General features: G+C 45.4%; 1 protein-coding gene across 1 annotated transcript in view; it reads left to right on the top strand.

Annotated features, from left to right (window-relative positions):
* Positions 1-17,136, top strand: part of hnrnpll (heterogeneous nuclear ribonucleoprotein L like) — a 59,366-nt gene extending 42,230 nt beyond the window's left edge. Inside the window, exons 8-14 of the mRNA XM_030107313.1 lie at positions 697-768; positions 7,339-7,556; positions 9,801-9,922; positions 12,209-12,410; positions 16,438-16,495; positions 16,628-16,726; positions 17,081-17,136. Coding sequence (XP_029963173.1) covers positions 697-768; positions 7,339-7,556; positions 9,801-9,922; positions 12,209-12,410; positions 16,438-16,495; positions 16,628-16,726; positions 17,081-17,136 — 827 coding nt within the window. The remainder of the gene's footprint in view (positions 1-696; positions 769-7,338; positions 7,557-9,800; positions 9,923-12,208; positions 12,411-16,437; positions 16,496-16,627; positions 16,727-17,080) is intronic.
* Positions 17,137-18,879: the final 1,743 nt, after the last annotated feature.

Here is an 18,879-nt window from a genome sequence, read left to right as displayed (position 1 = left end):
ATGGTCTTTCCTGGTAACTGAGCACCACAGTCCGCACGTTTTCAATGTTCCAGCGCACCTGGGTTTAAAGAAGGGGTCAGAAAACCCGAGAGGCAGCCAGTCCTGGTGGGCCAGCAGGACCAGCAGGACCAGCAGGACCAGCCTGCGGCAGTCCGTCCCTCTGTCCACCGGCTGGTCCTGTGATGGAACATGACGCTGCTGCAGCAGTGGACAGGAGTCCAGCTGCACCACGGGGGTGTCTGAATGTTGTCTGGTCATACTGTAGTTCCAGGAGACAGACCAACATCTGCAAACACTGAGCATAGGTGTGTGTGTGTGTGTGTGTGTGTGTGTGTGTGTGTGTGTGTGTGTGTGTGTGTGTGTGTTGGTGTCTATGTGTGTGTGTGCGTGTGTTGGTGTGTGTCTGTGTGTGTGTTGGTGTGCTGGTGTGTGTGCATGTGTGTGTTGGTGTCTATGTGTGCGTGTGCGTGTGTGTGTGTGTGTGTGTGTGTGTGTGTATGTGTGTTGGTGTGTGTGTGTGTGTGTGTGTGTGTGTGTGTGTGTGTGTGTGTGCTGGTGTCTGTGTGTGTGTGTGTGTGTGTGTGTGTGTGTGTGTGTGTGTTGGTGTGTGTGTGTGTGTGTGCGTGTGTGTGTGTGCTGGTGTCTGTGTGTGTGTGTGTGTGTGTGTGTGTGTGTGTGTGTGTGCTGGTGTTTCAGATCGTGGGAAGGGGAGACAGAGACAGGCCATTCTAGGAGAACACCCGTCGTCCTACAGTGAGAACAGCTACGGTAAGACTCCATTAAATGTGGCGGAGAAACTGAACGCTGAACCTTTCCTAATGTTGAATCTGCTCACACGTCAGAGATGAAACATCTCTCCCACATCACGCACACAACGCACACAACGCACACAACACACACAACACACACAACACACACAACACAGGTAGCTGTTTGGGATTAAAGTTTACAGCTCAGCTCAGTTGAGGAAACAGACTCAGGCTGCTTTCACACCTGCAGCATGTGGTCCGCTGGAAGCGGACCAGAGTCCCCAACTCCTGCAGGGTCGGTTCGTATGCGCTGGTGTGAAAGCGGACCAGTTAGTTTTGGTCCGGGACAAAGGAGGCGGTCTCGGTACGGTCCTGGTACGGTCCTGGTACGGTCCTGGTACGGTCCTGGTACGGTCTCGGTACGGTCTCGGTGCGGTCTCGGTACGGTCTCGGTACGGTCTCGGTGCGGTCTCGGTGCGGTCTCGGTACGGTCTCGGTGCGGTCTCGGTGCGGTCTCGGTACGGTCTCGGTGCGGTCTCGGTGCGGTCTCGGTATGGTCTCGGTACGGTCTCGGTGCGGTCTCGGTACGGTCTCGGTGCGGTCTCGGTGCGGTCTCGGTGCGGTCTCGGTACGGTCTCGGTACGGTCTCGGTACGGTCTCGGTGCGGTCTCGGTGCGGTCTCGGTGCGGTCTCGGTGCGGTCTCGGTACGGTCTCGGTGCGGTCTCGGTGCGGTCTCGGTACGGTCTCGGTGCGGTCTCGGTACGGTCTCGGTACGGTCTTGATGCGGTCTCGATGCGGTCTCGGTACGGTCTCGGTGCGGTCCCGGTACGGTCTGCTGCTGGTGTGAACGTTGACCGGCCTCGGTCCTGTCCGCTCTGTTGTGGAGAAGGCTTTTTGGTCGGCGGAGGCTTCCGTAGCAACACACGCTGGCCAATCAGGGTTCACTTCCATCACCCAAAACACACTATTGTGTGAACAGCGCCACCAAGGGGCAGGAGGGTCACAGTGGAGAGTTCATCTGCAAAAACAAGTGGTGTGAATGAACCGAACTAGTTGACAGCTGCGACGTTTATGAATAATTTGTGTCCGAACCGAACCGCTCTAGGACTAGTCGCTGTGAAAGCAGCCTCACTTGTATAGAAACACAAACATGCAGGTCGACTTAGCACAAGACCTGATACTGCTGGAGGACAACTGCTGGAGGACGACTGCTGGAGGACGGCTGCTGGAGGACGACTGCTGGAGGACAGCTGGTGGAGGACAGCTGGTGGAGGACAACTGGTGGAGGACGACTGGTAGATGAAGACTGCTGGATGAAAACTATTGGAGGGAGTCTTGTGGTGGACGACTGGTTGATAAAAACCGGTGGAGGATACTTTTGGACTAATGTTGCTGGGGGACAACTGGTGGACAATAACTGGTGAATGAAGTCTAGTCTAAACTGGTGGAGGAGACCGGATTGTGGAGGACGACTGGTGGAGGACGACTGGTTAATGAAACTGAGACGGACAGACAGAGTGGGAGACAGATTGAATCCAGATACATTTGACTTTTCCTTTTAAAATGCTCAATAAAGTTCACATTAAGTGTATTAGATTTATTAGAACTCCATCAAATTTAAAAGACAAAATTGAAATAATCTTTCTGTGGAATGTACTTCCTGGTCTATGTTGTGCTGAGTCCCTGAATACTTCGGACACCTTGGCATTCCAACAGGAAGCTGTGAAAGAGAATGCCTCCATGTTACAGTTTTTCACAATTGCTAAAACACATTTCTTGATTTTTCATTCACATTTCTCCATTTTCTCAAATGCAAATCCAAAAACCCAAACTACCGTATTGGCCCGAATATAAGACGATATTTTCTTCCAGGAATGGTTTTCTCAAAAATAGGGTGGTGCTAGGGTGGAGGACTGGATGGAGCCAGAGTCCCGGGGAGCTGTCCTGCCTCTGCTCCATGCAGTGGCTCCGCCCCCCGTTAGGGGGAGCTAGTGAGCTGGACAGAGTGTCAGCCTGCAGCAGTGAGAGAAGAAGACTGAGCAGTGTGGCTGCTGCTGGTTTTTCTAAGCTTCATTTCAAACAGCATCGAGAATACCTGCCTGTCAGTACTCGAGTATACTTAGCTGATGTTCAGGATGGAGGTGGAACTGATACTTGTGGGTTTGGCCGTTTGTTTTGAAGTTTCAGCGCAGATGCTAATTCCGTTAGCATGTTAATGGCGTTTCTATTACTAGTTAGCATTGAGCTAGCGGCTTTGATTTTAAATACTGACTTGTGTTGTTTTCAGACAGTGATGTGTGTTGTGAAGCATCTTGTGTGTTTGTTCACTTCTATGTTTATCTGGTTGGTTTCAGTTTTCCAGCCTTCAGGAGAAAGTAATAAAAGCTCAGAGCAGCTGAAACCTGCTGCTTTCTCTCTGAAGAACTGTTCTCTACAGGCCAGACTGAACCCAGCATCCAGGAGGCTGAGTTATTCATGTTCATGAAGCTGAACAGGACTGGAATTTGATGGTTATAAAGTTATTTACATCATTAATGCAGTTATTGAACCTTTGAGGCTCTTAATTGTTGCCTATGGTTGCATATTTTGAGAAAGAGAATATATTTTTTATTTAATACTGCAGTAATATTTATTTTATCTTAAATCACGAGAAATGTTATCTCAGTGAGTGTTTGAGTTTAAATAATTGTACAATAAAAAGTTCTCTTATGAGTAACCTTATTGTCTTCAACACATTTTTATTTTCACAAAATGATATTTGAAAAATAGGGGTCGTCTTATAATCAGAGTCGTCTTATATTCGGGCCAATACGGTACTTTCACAAAACCTCAGACATTTCGGTCAAAATCGAACTATCGCCTCAAAACCAGATATCCTGTGTTCAAAACCAGACTGTGTGTTCAGATCTTCCACACAGCAAGTAAAAACATGTTCACCTCAGATCATTCAGTAGACACGACATGAAATAACTGAGGACACACACTCTTAAAGCTACACTACCCAATTCTCTGGATTGGAACTGTAAACCACGCCCCCTTCTTCGTGCCACTCTCACACAGCCCCTCCCCCTCCCTCTCCGGCACCTCCTCCGTGTGCGTGCACGAGATTGCGCCCACGTACATGCACGCAGCTGCTTCCTGTTCAGAAGACGGTCACTATGATGACATTCAGCGAATAATCTTGCGATCCGAATATTCAGCCCCCCCCCCCCCCCCCCCCCCCACACACACACACACACACACACACACACATGTTTGTATTTATATCCTCGTGGGGACCTTCCATTGACTCCCATTCATGTCTAACTCCTAACCCTGACCCTTACCCTAACCCTAACCCACGCCAAAACAAAGCGTAGCCCTAAAGAAATGTTTTTGCACTTTTACTTTTTTCAGTATCAACAACATGGCCAAGAAAACACTGTTTCCCCCCACGGGGACCCAAAAAATGTCCCCACGAGGTAGGTCGTGCCAGGTTTTCCTATCCTTGTGGGGACCAAATGTCCCCACAAGGACAGAAATACCCGTACACACACACACACACGTTGAATCACGCGTACTCGGGGAGCTTTCCCGTTTCTCCAGACAGTTTATCTAACCCTTTATTAGAAAGGATTTACAGAAAATGCTGCACATTCCTTGTCAGTCTTTAGTATCAATTTAGTATCAAAGTTTATTTTGACTTTTTTTTTCTGTTTCTGACTCGCGAGGGCTGCCCACGAGCGATTAGTTACTTTCACTTTCTTCTCATCCCTCCAGACAGAGTCTGCTCTCTCAGTGGGCACGTTTACATGGACCACAGCTTATAAGCTGATTATATGTGGAGCGGATTGTAAAATCTGTCATGTAAACGCCAGAGTGGATCCGCTTCGCTCGGAGCGGGTTGTATTTTGGAGCCGACTGTACGAGGTGGTGTACACCTATCGACAATCCGCTCCGTGTCCCTTATAAACGAGCCTGACAGTGGAGCGGATTAAACGGGGGGAGTATTTGTTCCGCGCATGCCTTCCCTCATACGTAGTGATGTGTGACGTCCCAGTAAACGGGAAGCAGGACAATCAAAGAACCAGCAGAAGAAAAACACCTTTTTAATAAAAAAAAACCCCGACAGAAAAAACATTGGAGAGGCCGGGGGAGCAGCGCTCCTTCAGCAGGTGTCATGGAGATGTTGGGACATTATTTGAGCAGAGATCAGCAGATAAAAACTCTCTGCTGGGCGCTGAGGACTGCTGCTGCTGAGAGGAAGACCTGCAAGTTCCTCCAGAGACTCTGTCCTCATGTCACAGGACTCTATAATCCGCTTCACCCAGGGTCCTTGTAAACGAGGATTCATCGTGGATCGCTTTGTATGCCGTACATGAATACACTCGTGTTTGATACGATTGTTTACAATCGGATTGAAAAAGCTCCCGTGTAAACTGGGCCAGTGTGTCAGGGTGAAAGAGTAGAGGAGCTCCAGCCTCATAGCTTCCCACAGTCACTTGTCAAAGCAGCGCCAGACGTGTTTCGTTTGCTGCGGCGCTCCGGCGGCTCGCGCTGCACTCTTTCTGTAGATGAAGCTGGGGGCTGGCTTTGCCTGTGCTAAGCCCGCCCCTCCTCACTCCGAAATTTGATTGGTGGATCAGGACCCGGTCCGGGCAAAGACAAAGTGACTTCGTCTTCCGGGTTTTGCCAGGATAAAATGCTTATTTATAAGGCTGAGAGAGCTCACCGATGAAACTTTTCGGACTAAATGACTACTATTACATCACACTCTATGACAGTAAAGCCAAATTTTCTCTAAAACGGGGGAAAAATCGAGTACCCCAGCTTTAAACCTGCTGGGTTTTTTTCCCAACCCATGTTCTGGGTAGCCCTAGATTTTGTGCAGATTGGGTCACTTTGACCTAGCCTCGTAAACCAGCCCCGCCACTCCACATCCACATTTGGATTTAGGAGCCGGGGGGTCTGGGGACAAGCCAATAAAAAGAGAATGCGGCTCGGCCATGAAACGGCCGAGCCAATCAGCGTTGACGCTTTTTGTTTTCAATTTTTTTTGGTGGCTAAACCGGAAGTGACGCTATCACTGAGCGTAGCGGAGATTACGGACTTTAACCATCATCTGAAAGCTGCAATCAGTAAAGTTACAGCAAAAATACCAAGAATTACAACAATCAAGCAAGAGCCAGAGTCTGGCCTGGAGAGGTTCTAAAAGAAAAAGACGTTTTCGCGTGTCTTTGCGTGTAGAGAAGCTAGAGCTAAAGAGCTAAAGCTAACCCTTAGAGAAGCTAACGCATTTTGATGACGTATTTGTTTTGAAGCGCTGATTGGCTGAAGTGCCTGTCAGTGAAAGGAGTAAACGACGCCCCCAGCACGGAGTTTGTATTGGCTTGTCCCCAGACCCACCCCAGCTACTACATCCAAATGCGGATGTGGAGTGGGCGGGTCTGGTTTACGAGGCTAACTTTTACCCAGAACTGAGTGAATTGTGTCGACCCAGCAGAGTGAGCTGATGATTTTGTGGCTTAAGAGAAGAGAAGAATCACCATTTTGGACACTCCTGCATTTCTTTCTCCATCTTGCATCTGGAGACTTCTGGCAAAATACACAACAGGAAACTGGAGTCCTGTGTTCTCACTGAGGATTATTGAAATGGATAAGAAGGAACGACCTATGACCTCCCTCTCACTAGACACGTGGGGCTGTGGCTCAGTTGGTAGAGCGGTTGTCTTGCAGTTGTGAGGTTGTTAGTTTGAATCTCTACCTCTCCCTGTCAATGAACTGCCCTGAACCCCAGCTGGCCTCCAGTGGAGGGTTTGACAGCCTTGCAGGGCAGAGGGCGCTTGTGTGTGAATTCTAAGGGATTACATTTTTACTGTAAAGTAACCTTCCCAGACCTGCTGATAAATCCTGACCCAGCATCAGGGGCAACTCTTCAACCCAAATGGCTGCTGGGTAGAAATAACCCAACATTGGCTCGGTCCCTTTTGGACCCAGTGCTGGGTCAGCAGTGTCACCCGATGTGGGTTATTTTTACAGTAACCAGCAGCTTTCAGAGTGTGTAGTGCACAGAACATGTTTATCTTACGTATTGGAAATGCATTTAGCAAAAAAAAAACAACAAAAAAAACATCTAAGTCAAAGTGATTTCTAAATTCACTGTCATAACAAAAAATAAAATCAAAACAAACACAACAAAAGCAGACTCCTGCAGGGTCCTGGTCCTGGAGGTTCAGTCTCCAGCGTCTTGTCTCTGGGCTCTTGGTCTGATCTCATCATTAGAAATATGTGTGTTCAGTTTTGAGTTGTTGTGTGTAAAAGATGATAGTTGTGTTGGAGTTGTGTTCACATTTTGCTGCCAGTGAGTACAATTTTGCAAAAATGTTGTGAAATGTGTTTAGTGGCTGAGAATGAGTCTGAGGTTTGGCAAAAAAGAGCAGATGGGTTTTGCAAATTGAGCATCGGACCTGAACAGTGTTTAAGTTTTTGCCAAAAGAGTGTTTGATTCGAAAAATGAGTTGAGGCCCCTGAGAGTCTGGTTCAGGCAGTGGGGTTCAGTGTTTTAGCAATTGTGAAAAACTGTAAATGAGACTCCTGTGTGTCCAGCAGGTCCTCCCTTCCCCCTGCTGCCTCTGCCCAGCAACACCAGGTACAAGCTGGCCTCAGTGGATGTTCCGGACATGGTGTCCTACCCTCTGCCGCAGTCCTCCTCCTCGTACTCCGGCCACGCCCCCAGCTCCGTGGCCATGGTGAGCGGTCTGCATCCATGCAAGATGAACTGTGCACGCATCTTCAACCTCTTCTGCCTCTATGGAAACATTGAAAAGGTATATGTGCACAACTGCCTTGTGAGTGATGGAAACAAACGAAGCCATTGTCATTTTCACAGTTTGAAGCAGGGTTAGCCAGGAGCCCACCACCTTCTGAGCATAGTACAATACATACAACTTCTGCAGGTGTGCTCCTGCAGTTAGACCTTTTGGCATATTAAAAATAGTTATGAACAAATGATAACTCATGTTTTTAACTGCCTGAGCCTCCTCACATTAACATGGTGTTATTTTGCGCCGTTGAAGCAGTGGTTGTGGAAGACGTTGGTATTGCAGACTGAATCTCTTTATCATCTGGCAGGATATTCATCAGGTTTTTGGCGCGTAGGATCCCCCCAGTTATTTCATTCTATACCTGGTATGAAAAATGCCAAACAGCATTATCAACTGACTTAAGATTGTTACTATTTATTTAAAGGTGCATTAAGGAGTTTGCACGTCTCATGCGAAACAACGGCTCCTGCAGGCCTTGGGCGTAACTGCAGTTTAGTGAAAGACTCGTGTCTGTGGCTTGCGTCCATGTACGTGCACGGAAGAGGGGAACACCTTCCTCGCTCTCTTAGCAGCCCTGCAGTAACCTTAAGTTTCTTTTGCCTGGTGGGTCTGTGTGGAGCTGTGGCAGTGCTGGAAGCCAGTCTGTTCTTACTTTCTGGAAGATCCATCCTCAGTACTGCTCAGTTGCTGCTCGTTAAGCATCTGAGGGAGTAATGGCGGACAAAACGAAAGCTAAGCGAGTCAGGCCAGCGGGAGGCGCATTACGTCACATCATCTCAAATTCTCCCCCAAAAAATTCTGGTGCCGGACCGGCACTGCAGCTTTCAAGTGAGAATTTAGTGCTGTTAGAGGTACTTACAATGAATATGTCAGGGCACATTGTACACATTATTGAATATTTGTAACATATTTATGGTGGAAAATAAGTATTTTTAAAGTTGAAAAACTCCTTAATGCACCTTTAAGTATAGCCAGATGTAATGTTCTAACTTGGACAGAAAAAATCATGCAGGACAGTCCCCTGAGTATTTGACCCCCGAAGGATCCTGAACCTTCATCTTCAGGAGAGTACCGCAGCTCCTGTCTTTTTACAACCTATGTACAAACTCACAATGCAAAACAGTGTTGACACACCACACGCAACCAAGAACCATCCCAAACCCCAATCTAGACAACACCGAAACAGAGCCGACAACCAACACAAAAACTGACAGAACCATACACACATATATATATGTGTGTGTGTGTGTGTGTGTGTGTGTGTGTATACACACACACATATATATATATATAACAGACTAGTAACTAGTAGTAAACTCGGGGCGTGCATCAAGAGAGGTCCACTACAGATCACCATTAGTCTAACCACCATAAGAAGACAAGGTAACCCAGTATGTGAAGAGCGTATAAAGATCAGCGTGATCATGTGAATATGATGGTGATAGTGATCATGCATATATGACCTCTGACCCCTGAGAAGGCCAGAAGCAGGCCAGAGAGGCCCTCAGAGCCCAGACAGCCGGCGGCCATCACAGAGCCTCTGGCAGTCAGTCGGGATGAAATAGAACTAGAGGGAAACATTTCAAGTTTTTGAGGTGGAAGAAAAGTCAGTTCAGCAATCGCTAAACAAATCATCCTGTTACTTATGTGACTCAAGTTTCCCCCCACTCCGATTACTTGATGTAGCAACAGGAAAACCTGTCCTCTGGTCACCTTCAGAGTTGTTGAGCAAAGCGGTCAGATGTTTTTTATGAAGGACGTGCCCAGCTGACCATTTTCTCACAATGTTGTTTCCATTAGCAGTTCCTACATGGAATAGAACTGCTTCTTACACAAGATTCAAATACTTCTGCAATAGACTTCACAGTTTATATCTTTCTCAGTTCTGGAGTACTTTGCTTTTTATAAATATTCTCTTATTGATTTCTCTCTCCAATACAGTAATCTAAATTGTGAGCCACTGTAAGGAATTTTCATGTCTTTGTACAATGTATGCTGTAAATGTGAACTAGTAGTCTGTGTAACTGTAGGAGTCGTGACATGAAAGAGACGCCAGTAGGAGAGTAGAAGTTTATGTGTAGTCGCTCCAGTTTATTCCAGAGTTTTCACCTGGTCCACTTCACCTCTGTCAGACGGTGTTTTTCACAGTCCAACTCGGCCCTCCGTCGATTCTCAGAGTTAGAACAAAGTGAATGAAGAAAGCATTCCACCAAGTTCAGCTGCTAAACGTGGTTTCTGTGGTTGTAGGTAAAGTTTATGAAGAGTGTTCCTGGCACAGCGCTGGTGGAAATGGGAGATGAATATGCTGTGGACAGAGCCATCACACACCTCAACAGCATCAAGGTGTTTGGCAAAAGGCTCAATGTCTGGTAAGACGTTGATCAATTATCATTTCCAGTCTTTACAGTGAAATTAAGTTTCTTTATTGAGATGGTTTGAAGTCATGGTTGATTACCAGTGGTGGGCACAGCTAACCAAAAAGTTAGCTTCGATAACGCTAAACCGATAACCTGCTAAAAGATTTAGCTGAAGCTAACAATAACCGCTAACTGCCTCACCCACAGCCGCTGCAGGCTCTGCAACAGGCCTCACGGGGGAACGCACTGGACGCGCCGCGCACGGAGTTTCTGATGGCCTCCCATGTTAGCTCCCATGTTAGCCTATCTGACTGCCGCACACAACGCACAGGGGAGCGCAGCGCCCGCTCCGTTCTGTTTTTCACGCGAGCCGAGAGCGCCATTTGTCAAGCTGGATCGAGCAGATCGGACCAGACAGGAAGTTGGAAACAGAAAAGGCAAGAGAATCCGGTCAATTTTCAAAATAAAATAAATTAAATGACGATTAGTTACGGACGGTGTTGCTCGTACGTCTATAATTTGTCACTTGGGTCTAATCACAAGAGAGATGGACACACACAAACAGACACATGCACGTACGCACCCAATCAAACACACACACACACACACACACACACACACACACACACACACTCAGCGACAGAGATTCACATGATGCAGAAAAAATGAGGACAGGAGGAGACGGCGGAATGTTGAGTTCCGGGGCTTTCTAACAGCTTTTGAATCGTTTCAATCGGACAAACGGATCGGGAGTTATATGCATTACAAAATCCATGTTTTTTTTTACCGCAGAGAAGAGACTTTTCATTACTTTGCACAGTAACGGAAGCACGTACGAGAGGCGTTCAAGTACTCTCGGAAACTAGAGTCAGCCTACATTGGCTCCCAGAGCTACCACTACGCTAATGTGTAAATTTAGCGGAGGCTGATTAGTCCGCTGATGTTTTTCAAAGTTAGCTGAACAGCTAATCCGCTAATGAAAATGTTAGCTTCTCTAATTAGCAGTGAGCTGATTAGCGGACTGCGCCCACCACTGTTGAGTACTCGCCCATTTTATGAATATCTCACTGTTTTAAAATGACATAATACAGTTTTCACTTACAGACTTTAAGTGTTCATCTGAAGGATTCATTTAAAACATCTCTGACTAAAGATCATGTGAGTATATCAAAGCAGACCCGGGGCCTCATGTCCAAAACATGAAAAAACATGGTGTACCTTCTTTTTCATGGCGAAGTTGAGACGCAAGAGAGGGAATGTGCAGTATCTCACACCAGTTTCATGGTTGGCGGATGAGAGGCTGGGGGATGCTGGGAATCTTGTCATGAATAAAAGTTGGTTTGGGAACAGGTGACAAGCTGGAACTGAGCACAGTGGGCGGCTTCGGTGTGTACAGTTATTTGTTTAATTGAACGATAATCCCTGTGGGGTGCATTGAATATGTGTGCCCACAAATACCATTCTGTCTTCACAGCATCGTTACCAGTCAGTGGTTCAAGGCGGCGACTTGTTGGGTTTTTGCTTTCAGATCTTTTTAACAAGCTTCTGATTGTCTGTGTGCGCAGTACTCGGGTTAATAATCTCTTGCGAAAACATCTTAATCAGCTACGTCTTTTCCTGGCAAAAGGAAAGGGCACTAGAAATTTCCCACAATGCATCTCAAAAAGTAGTGAGCATCGATGGTCCCTAGATGGCTCAATATTACCCATGGTGCATTGCGAATCTCCAGCAAAATGGTGGAAGAGCAGCAATGCGAGCCGGGAATAATTCAATTATATATTTTTATTTACTCTTCAATGATTAGAAACATGACAAGGAAAGAAAATGCAGAATAAGAGCACATTAAAAAATATTGCAAATGTTTTTAGGGAATTACGTCTTGGCGAGCCGGTGCGTCTGGTTACCATGGTACCAGCCGGGGTCACGTGATCAGCGCTGAGGGAAAAATTAGGGAGCTGCGAGTCCGAATCCCAACGGATTCAGGACTATAAAGTCCACTATGTGGTCCAGCACTGTGTAGTGACTGAGGGGTGAGGGGACAGGGTGGACATTTGGACACAGCCCATGACTCTCCGGTGGCTAACAGCGAAGCTAACAGCTCACTGACAGTAAACCCTGACCGTCCAATAGCTTACAGCATCTAACAGCATAGCTGACAGCATCCACAGTGCCTGGCTTCAACAAGCCAGGCACTGTGGATGCACTGATTGACATTGCATGCACTCAGGAAAATTGACATGTTTTTATTCTGTGTGTGCGTGTGTGTGTGTGCGTGTGTGTGTGTGTGTGTGTGTGCAGTGTTTCCAAGCAGCACGCAGTGATTCCCAGCCAGGTGTTTGAGTTGGAGGACGGAAGCTGCAGCTATAAAGACTTTGCCATGACCAGGAACAACCGCTTCAGCAGTGCTGGACAGGCCTCCAAAAACATCATCCAGCCTCCATCGGCAGTGCTGCACTTCTACAATGTTCCTCCATGTATATCACAGGACCATTTACTGAGGGTACGCTCCAATCATTCATTTAATGGGTTTAATATGCTGCTTCACCTTCACTTTGAAACCCTTCTTCCAAAGCTGTTTGGATCAAGAACATTGAAGACACAATTCTGTGTTTTACTGATTTTGGAATTGTAAATACTTTGTCATATGTAAACCTATCAGATTTCCACAACAGGACCTTTCACAGTGTCAGAGAAATATTAACTCATTTCATATTCAGTAGCGTCACTTCGCACATACTGGGACATTGACAAATACTGGCCAGATAAGGTGGAGGTGTACCTGTCCTCACCTCTCCAGGTGGACCTGTCCTCACCTGTCCAGGTGGACCTGTCCTTCTCACCTCACCAGTTGTGCCTCTCTTCACTTTTCCAGGTCAAACTCAGTTTACTATAAAACTTAATTCAGTGTGAATCTGGATTTAATGTGAATCTAGATTGAGGTTCTTTTTTTTTTTTTGTTTGGAACTTAATTTTTATTTCGTTTTAACATTGCAAATGCTCATACAGGGACTTAAGTGTTACATATGGAAACATAAAAATGATAAACAGACACATACATTCATATACATTCAATTCTGAAATAGCAGGGCTTTTATAGAACTCCATCTCTTAATAAACAGATCTCGTTGTATTCTCAATGAGAAAGTAATTTCCTCCATCCCATAGATTTCTTTAACTTTATCAAGCCACATGGAATAGGTGGGTGGGTCCACTTTTAACCACATAGTGGTGATGCACTTCAAAGCTGCAGTCAGTAGTATTCGCAGAAGATATTTCCTACTGATGTATTTTCATCTTTTTTGTTTTTTGTCTTTGTGTTGTTTTAAACGAAAGAAACAAAGAAACTAAACTAAACTAAACGACTGTTCTCATTAAAGTCAGTTGGCATTACCCCCAAGATTGCGAGACGAGGGTCCTTAGTGAATGTCCGTTCAAAAACCATGCCGATGGTGGTAAAAATATCATCTCAAAACAATTTTAGATTTGGACATGTCCAGAATATGTGGGTATGAGTGTCTTTTTCAGTACCACAACTTCGCCAACAGGTGTCAGCATTTCCTAAATTCTACTTGGCAGTAATTTCAGAGGTATTGAAAAATCTACTGATAATTTTCCACTTATACTCTCTCCACAAACTTGAACTGGTCACCAAATGTGCCTCCGAACAAATGTGTTCCCACACTTCATCTGGTATAGTACTGTGAGTTTCATCCTCCCACCTCCTCTTAGTATGTGATGTAATATTTGAATTGAATCTTAAAGGGGCTGTATCATGCAAAATTCACTTTTTGTATGTTTTAACCTTGTGATATAGTTATGTACTCACCTAAAACACCCCAAAGGGTTTTTTTCCTTCGTTCCTGCGTGTTTAAGCTTTCCTCGTGTTCATGCTGCTCAGAGAGGCAGCCCCTCCCACCGTGAAAACGCTGTTTTCCCACGTTCACGTCACACTGTGAAGACGGCTCCCCTGAGCCCCCCTCCCTCCTCCAGGCCCTCGGCAATCAGCGTTGCTGCTTTTTCTAACTCCGATTACGGAGATAAACTTTAACCATCATCTGAAAGCAACAGTCAAGCAAGAGCAAGAGTCTGAAGGGTCTGAAGGGTCTGGAGGGTCTGGAGGGTCTGAAGGGTCTGAAGGGTCTGGAGGGTCTGAAGGGTCTGGAGGGTCTGGAGGGTCTGAAGGGTCTGGAGGGTCTGAAGGGTCTGGAGGGTCTGAAGGGTCTGGAGGGTCTGAAGGGTCTGGAGGGTCTGGAGGGTCTGGAGGGTCTGAAGGGTCTGGAGGGTCTGAAGGGTCTGGAGGGTCTGAAGGGTCTGAAGGGTCTGCGCTTGGTGAGTTTCTCACAGGAAAAGATGTTTTTGCGTGTGGAGAAGCTAGAGCTAAAGAGCTAAAGCTAGCTAGCGTATTTGTTTTGAAGCTCTGATTGGTTGAAGTAGCTGTCAGTCAAAGTCCACAGGGGGAGAGGCGGGATTTTCAGTGAACCAGAGCGTTTTCTCTTCCGGGTTTCAGAATTAGCCCCAGAAAATCTTTTATTTCACACAAAATGACTTTTCCTTAGCGCCAAAAATAAACTATTACCATGTTAATGCCATTTCTAGGGTTTGGACGAGCTAAAAAAGCAGGATACAGCCCCTTTATTAACGATGTAAAGAAATCTGGATTCAGGTTCAATCTGGATTTAATATGAATCTGATTAAGTTTGAACTGGAATTTTTTATGAAACTCAAATTAATATGAAGCTGGATTTTATTTCAAACTGAATTTATTGTGAAGCTGGATTTATTATGATGCTGCATTCATTGTGAAGCTGGGTACTTTGTGAAGCTGGATTCTGTGTGAAAATGCATTTGGCGTAATGCTGGATTCTGTGTGAAGCTGGATTCTTTGTGAACCTGGATTTAGTGTGAAGCTGGACTCATTTTGTAAAGATTTGGTGTGAAACTGGATGTGGCGTGAAACTGGATCTGATGTGAACCTGGTTTCAATGTGAAGCTGCGGTCTATGTGAACCTAGATTCTGTGTGAACATGGATTTGATGTGAAGCTTGATTCTAGTGAACCTGGATTCAGTTTGATCCTGGATTGAGTGTGACCCTGGAATCTGTGTGAAGCTGGATTCAGTGTGAAGCTGGATTCAATGTGAACCTGGATTCTGTGAAGCTGGATTCAGTGTGAAGCTGGATTCTGTGAAGCTGGATTCAGTGTGAAGCTGGATTCAGTGTGAAGCTGGATTCAGAGTGAAACTGGATTCAGAGTGAAGCTGGATTCAGTGTGAAGCTGGATTCAGTGTGAAGCTGGATTCTGTGTGAAGCTGGATTCAGTGTGAAGCTGGATTCAGTGTGAAGCTGGATTCAGAGTGAAACTGGATTCAGAGTGAAGCTGGATTCAGAGTGAAGCTGGATTCAGTGTGAAGCTGGATTCAGTGTGAAGCTGGATTCTGTGTGAAGCTGGATTCAGTGTGAAGCTGGATTCTGTGAAACTGGATTCAGTGTGAAGCTGGATTCAGATTGAAACTGGATTCAGTGTGAAGCTGGATTCAGAGTGAAGCTGGATTCAGTGTGAAGCTGGATTCAATGTGAAGCTGGATTCTGTGTGAAGCTGGATTCAGTGTGAAGCTGGATTCTGTGAAGCTGGATTCAGTGTGAAGCTGGATTCAGAGTGAAGCTGGATTCAGAGTGAAGCTGGATTCAGTGTGAAGCTGGATTCAGAGTGAAACTGGATTCAGAGTGAAGCTGGATTCAGAGTGAAGCTGGATTCAGTGTGAAGCTGGATTCAGTGTGAAGCTGGATTCTGTGTGAAGCTGGATTCAGTGTGAAGCTGGATTCTGTGAAACTGGATTCAGTGTGAAGCTGGATTCAGATTGAAACTGGATTCAGTGTGAAGCTGGATTCAGAGTGAAGCTGGATTCAGTGTGAAGCTGGATTCAATGTGAAGCTGGATTCTGTGTGAAGCTGGATTCAGTGTGAAGCTGGATTCTGTGAAACTGGATTCAGTGTGAAGCTGGATTCAGATTGAAACTGGATTCAGTGTGAAGCTGGATTCAGTGTGAAGCTGGATTCAGAGTGAAGCTGGATTCAGTGTGAAGCTGGATTCTGTGTGAAGCTGGATTCAGTGTGAAGCTGGATTCAGTGTGAAGCTGGATTCAGTGTGAAGAGTCTGTCTCTCCTCTGAAAGGTGATCTTCAACACATGCTTTTGTTCTCCAAACTTCAGTTCTGGAAGCACAGGTGAGACAGGAAGCCATCTGTGACCTGCAGCTGATTCATCGGGTCTCCACGTTTCCTGCAGTTTTCTAATGATTTGCTCATGAAGAAAGGAAAAGATTTAGTGGATCGGAGTGGATCCTTCAGTTTTTGTTTTGATTTGAAGGACAAGTCTTTATAATTCAGCCAAAGATTAGACATCAGTCAAATCCACAGATACTCATGTAATTTGAGCGGTGTGTGTGTGTGTGTGTGTGTGTGTGTGTGTGTGTGTGTGTGTGTGTGTGTGTGTGTGTGTGTGTGCGCGTGCGTGTGTGTGTGTTTGCAGCTGTGTACGGAGCATGACGTGCCTGGATTTGTCAAATTCAAAGTGTTTGATGCCAAACGTAAGTAAACTGAATTTTTCTGATTCTTTTCACAAACTGCTGTGAACTGATGTGATTTGGTATAAGGTGATGTGAAGTGGTGAATTTCATTTGATCATTGTTTGACTTTTGATTTCCTCCTGTCTCATACAGCCTCCTCTAAGACCATCTCTGGACTGTTGGAGTTTGACAGTAAGACGGAAGCTGTTGAAGTTCTTACTGTAATCAACCATTACCAGATCAGGATACCCAGTACGTGCAGTTTCACCTTTATTTCTTGTTATAAAATCCTCGTTCCAGTCCTGTACGTTCTGTAGTTATGAAAGTACATCCATTCAGAAACCACATCACCGTCGGTCTTAAACAATCTAAAAAGCTTCTTTAGAGAAACTAGATTATCAGATCAAAGTCATTCTGGATCAGGAGACATGTCTGCTGTTTGGAACAAACCAGACCAGGTGAAAATGTAGATTCAGTGATTTCTGATTATTTTTGTGTGAACAGACCCCCTACAGCAGGAGAAGACGGCCCTCATCCAAGATGTTGATCCATCAGCTCCCGTAGCCAGAGAAATGTCTGCTGATGCCTTGATGTTTGTGTTTTCAGATGGATCCAACCCGTACACCCTGAAGTTGTGTTTTTCCACATCGTCCCATCTGTAAAATGCTGCAGAATGCAGACGAAGACATTTCTGAGTCAGTCCTGGCTGACCTTTGACCTCACAGAAGGACAAAACCAGGACTATTCATCCTTAGCTGAAGTCAAGAAGATCGAGGATCGGCTCTCCTCCAAGCTGCTGGTTGCAGATATGACTGCTTGACAGTGTGTGTTTAGATTGGAGGAAAGATCAGGATTCACACTGAGAGTCAACGATACACACCTCCATCTGCATCCTCACCAAACATGGCATGAAACTGAAAATATCACTTTATGGCATTAGAGATACTACAAATATAAGTTAATATGGCAGTCATAGAGCTGGTGGTTACAGACCAAGTAAAGACTGGTGGTTACAGACTAAGTGAAGACTGGTGGTTACAGACTAAGTGAAGACTGGTGGTTACAGACTAAGTGAAGACTGGTGGTTACAGACTAAGTAAAGACTGGTGGTTACAGACTAAGTAAAGACTGGTGGTTACAGACTAAGTAAAGACTGGTGGTTACAGACCAAGTAAAGACTGGTGGTTACAGACTAAGTGAAGACTGGTGGTTACAGACTAAGTGAAGACTGGTGGTTGCAGACTGTAAGTGAAGCCTCCTGGTTACAGACTGTACCGTGTACTGTATTTTGCGAGCGTTGTCTTTTGCATCATTCATTACTGGGCTGCCTACAGGTCAGTTCTGTGTTTTCATAATCATTGGGGCTGAATTCCTTTTTTTTCCAGTATTAACCACAGACCAGCTGATTGGGGTGAGGGATCCAAAGTGTCTGCTGTGTGCCTCCAGGCAGTGAACTCTCTCTTTACAAATCTGCTTCTTTCACCACATTTTCAGTATAATGTGAAGAATGAACTTGAACGTATTCCCAGAATGACAGGAAAGTTCTGTGAGGATTTAACTTTTGCTCTGTACAGATGTTAGAAATCCACTTCAAGTGAAACACTATGAACACTTCAAAATATCACTGTTTTATTTGTATGTCCGGGATATTATAACCTAACATTCTTTAAGTTATTTTTAAAGGTAGACACTTCATATTTAAGGTCTCATGATATTTCTTTGGCACACCACACTGTGTATTCATTTTTGGCGTAGTGAAGATCCCTCTGCTGTTTCTTGAGTTGACTGTCAATACTTGGCTTTACAGAGACTTCACATATTCAAAAAATACTGTATTCAGTATTGAATGAAGAGACATGTGACTTCAGTATTAAACATGAGAAACTGTTTAAGAAACGTGCCACTTGAGAAGTTTGGGCACTTTCTAAATGAGCTGTACAAAAATGCTGTTGTGGTTCATGTTACATCATTTTGTCCATAATGTACTGATTTTCACATACTCTTGTACATTTTTCCCCCAAGTGTACATATGCTGTTTATTTTATGCAAACACCAATCTCACTCTTCTGAACCTCACACTGATTTGCTGCTTTGTTGTCTGAGTGAAAATCAGTCTGGATTGAAGGATGGTTTTCGGGGTTGAATGAGCACTGCGCAACAATCTTAAAATTTCCCTTGTTTTCACTAAGACCTCAAGGTGAAGTCAACATGTGGCCTGCTGCATGATCAGAGGGCTGAGTCAGTAACGGGACCTCTCAGTGCTCAGGTTGGCTGCAGCTCCAGTAATTGTTTTCTTTTTGATTGCAGAAGCTTTTCTCACCAGTCCTGGTTTAAGGTTTCACCTTCAGTGTATTATACAGTAGAAGAGTTATCCTTGATTCTTTGCTGATTCCAGCTGCAGCTCT

The sequence above is a fragment of the Salarias fasciatus genome, chromosome 13 (genome assembly GCF_902148845.1).
Source record: "Salarias fasciatus chromosome 13, fSalaFa1.1, whole genome shotgun sequence".
In the NCBI taxonomy this organism is placed as follows: domain Eukaryota; kingdom Metazoa; phylum Chordata; class Actinopteri; order Blenniiformes; family Blenniidae; genus Salarias; species Salarias fasciatus.
The sequence above is the reverse complement of the archived record's forward strand: the minus strand, read 5'-3'. Positions and strand labels throughout refer to the sequence as shown.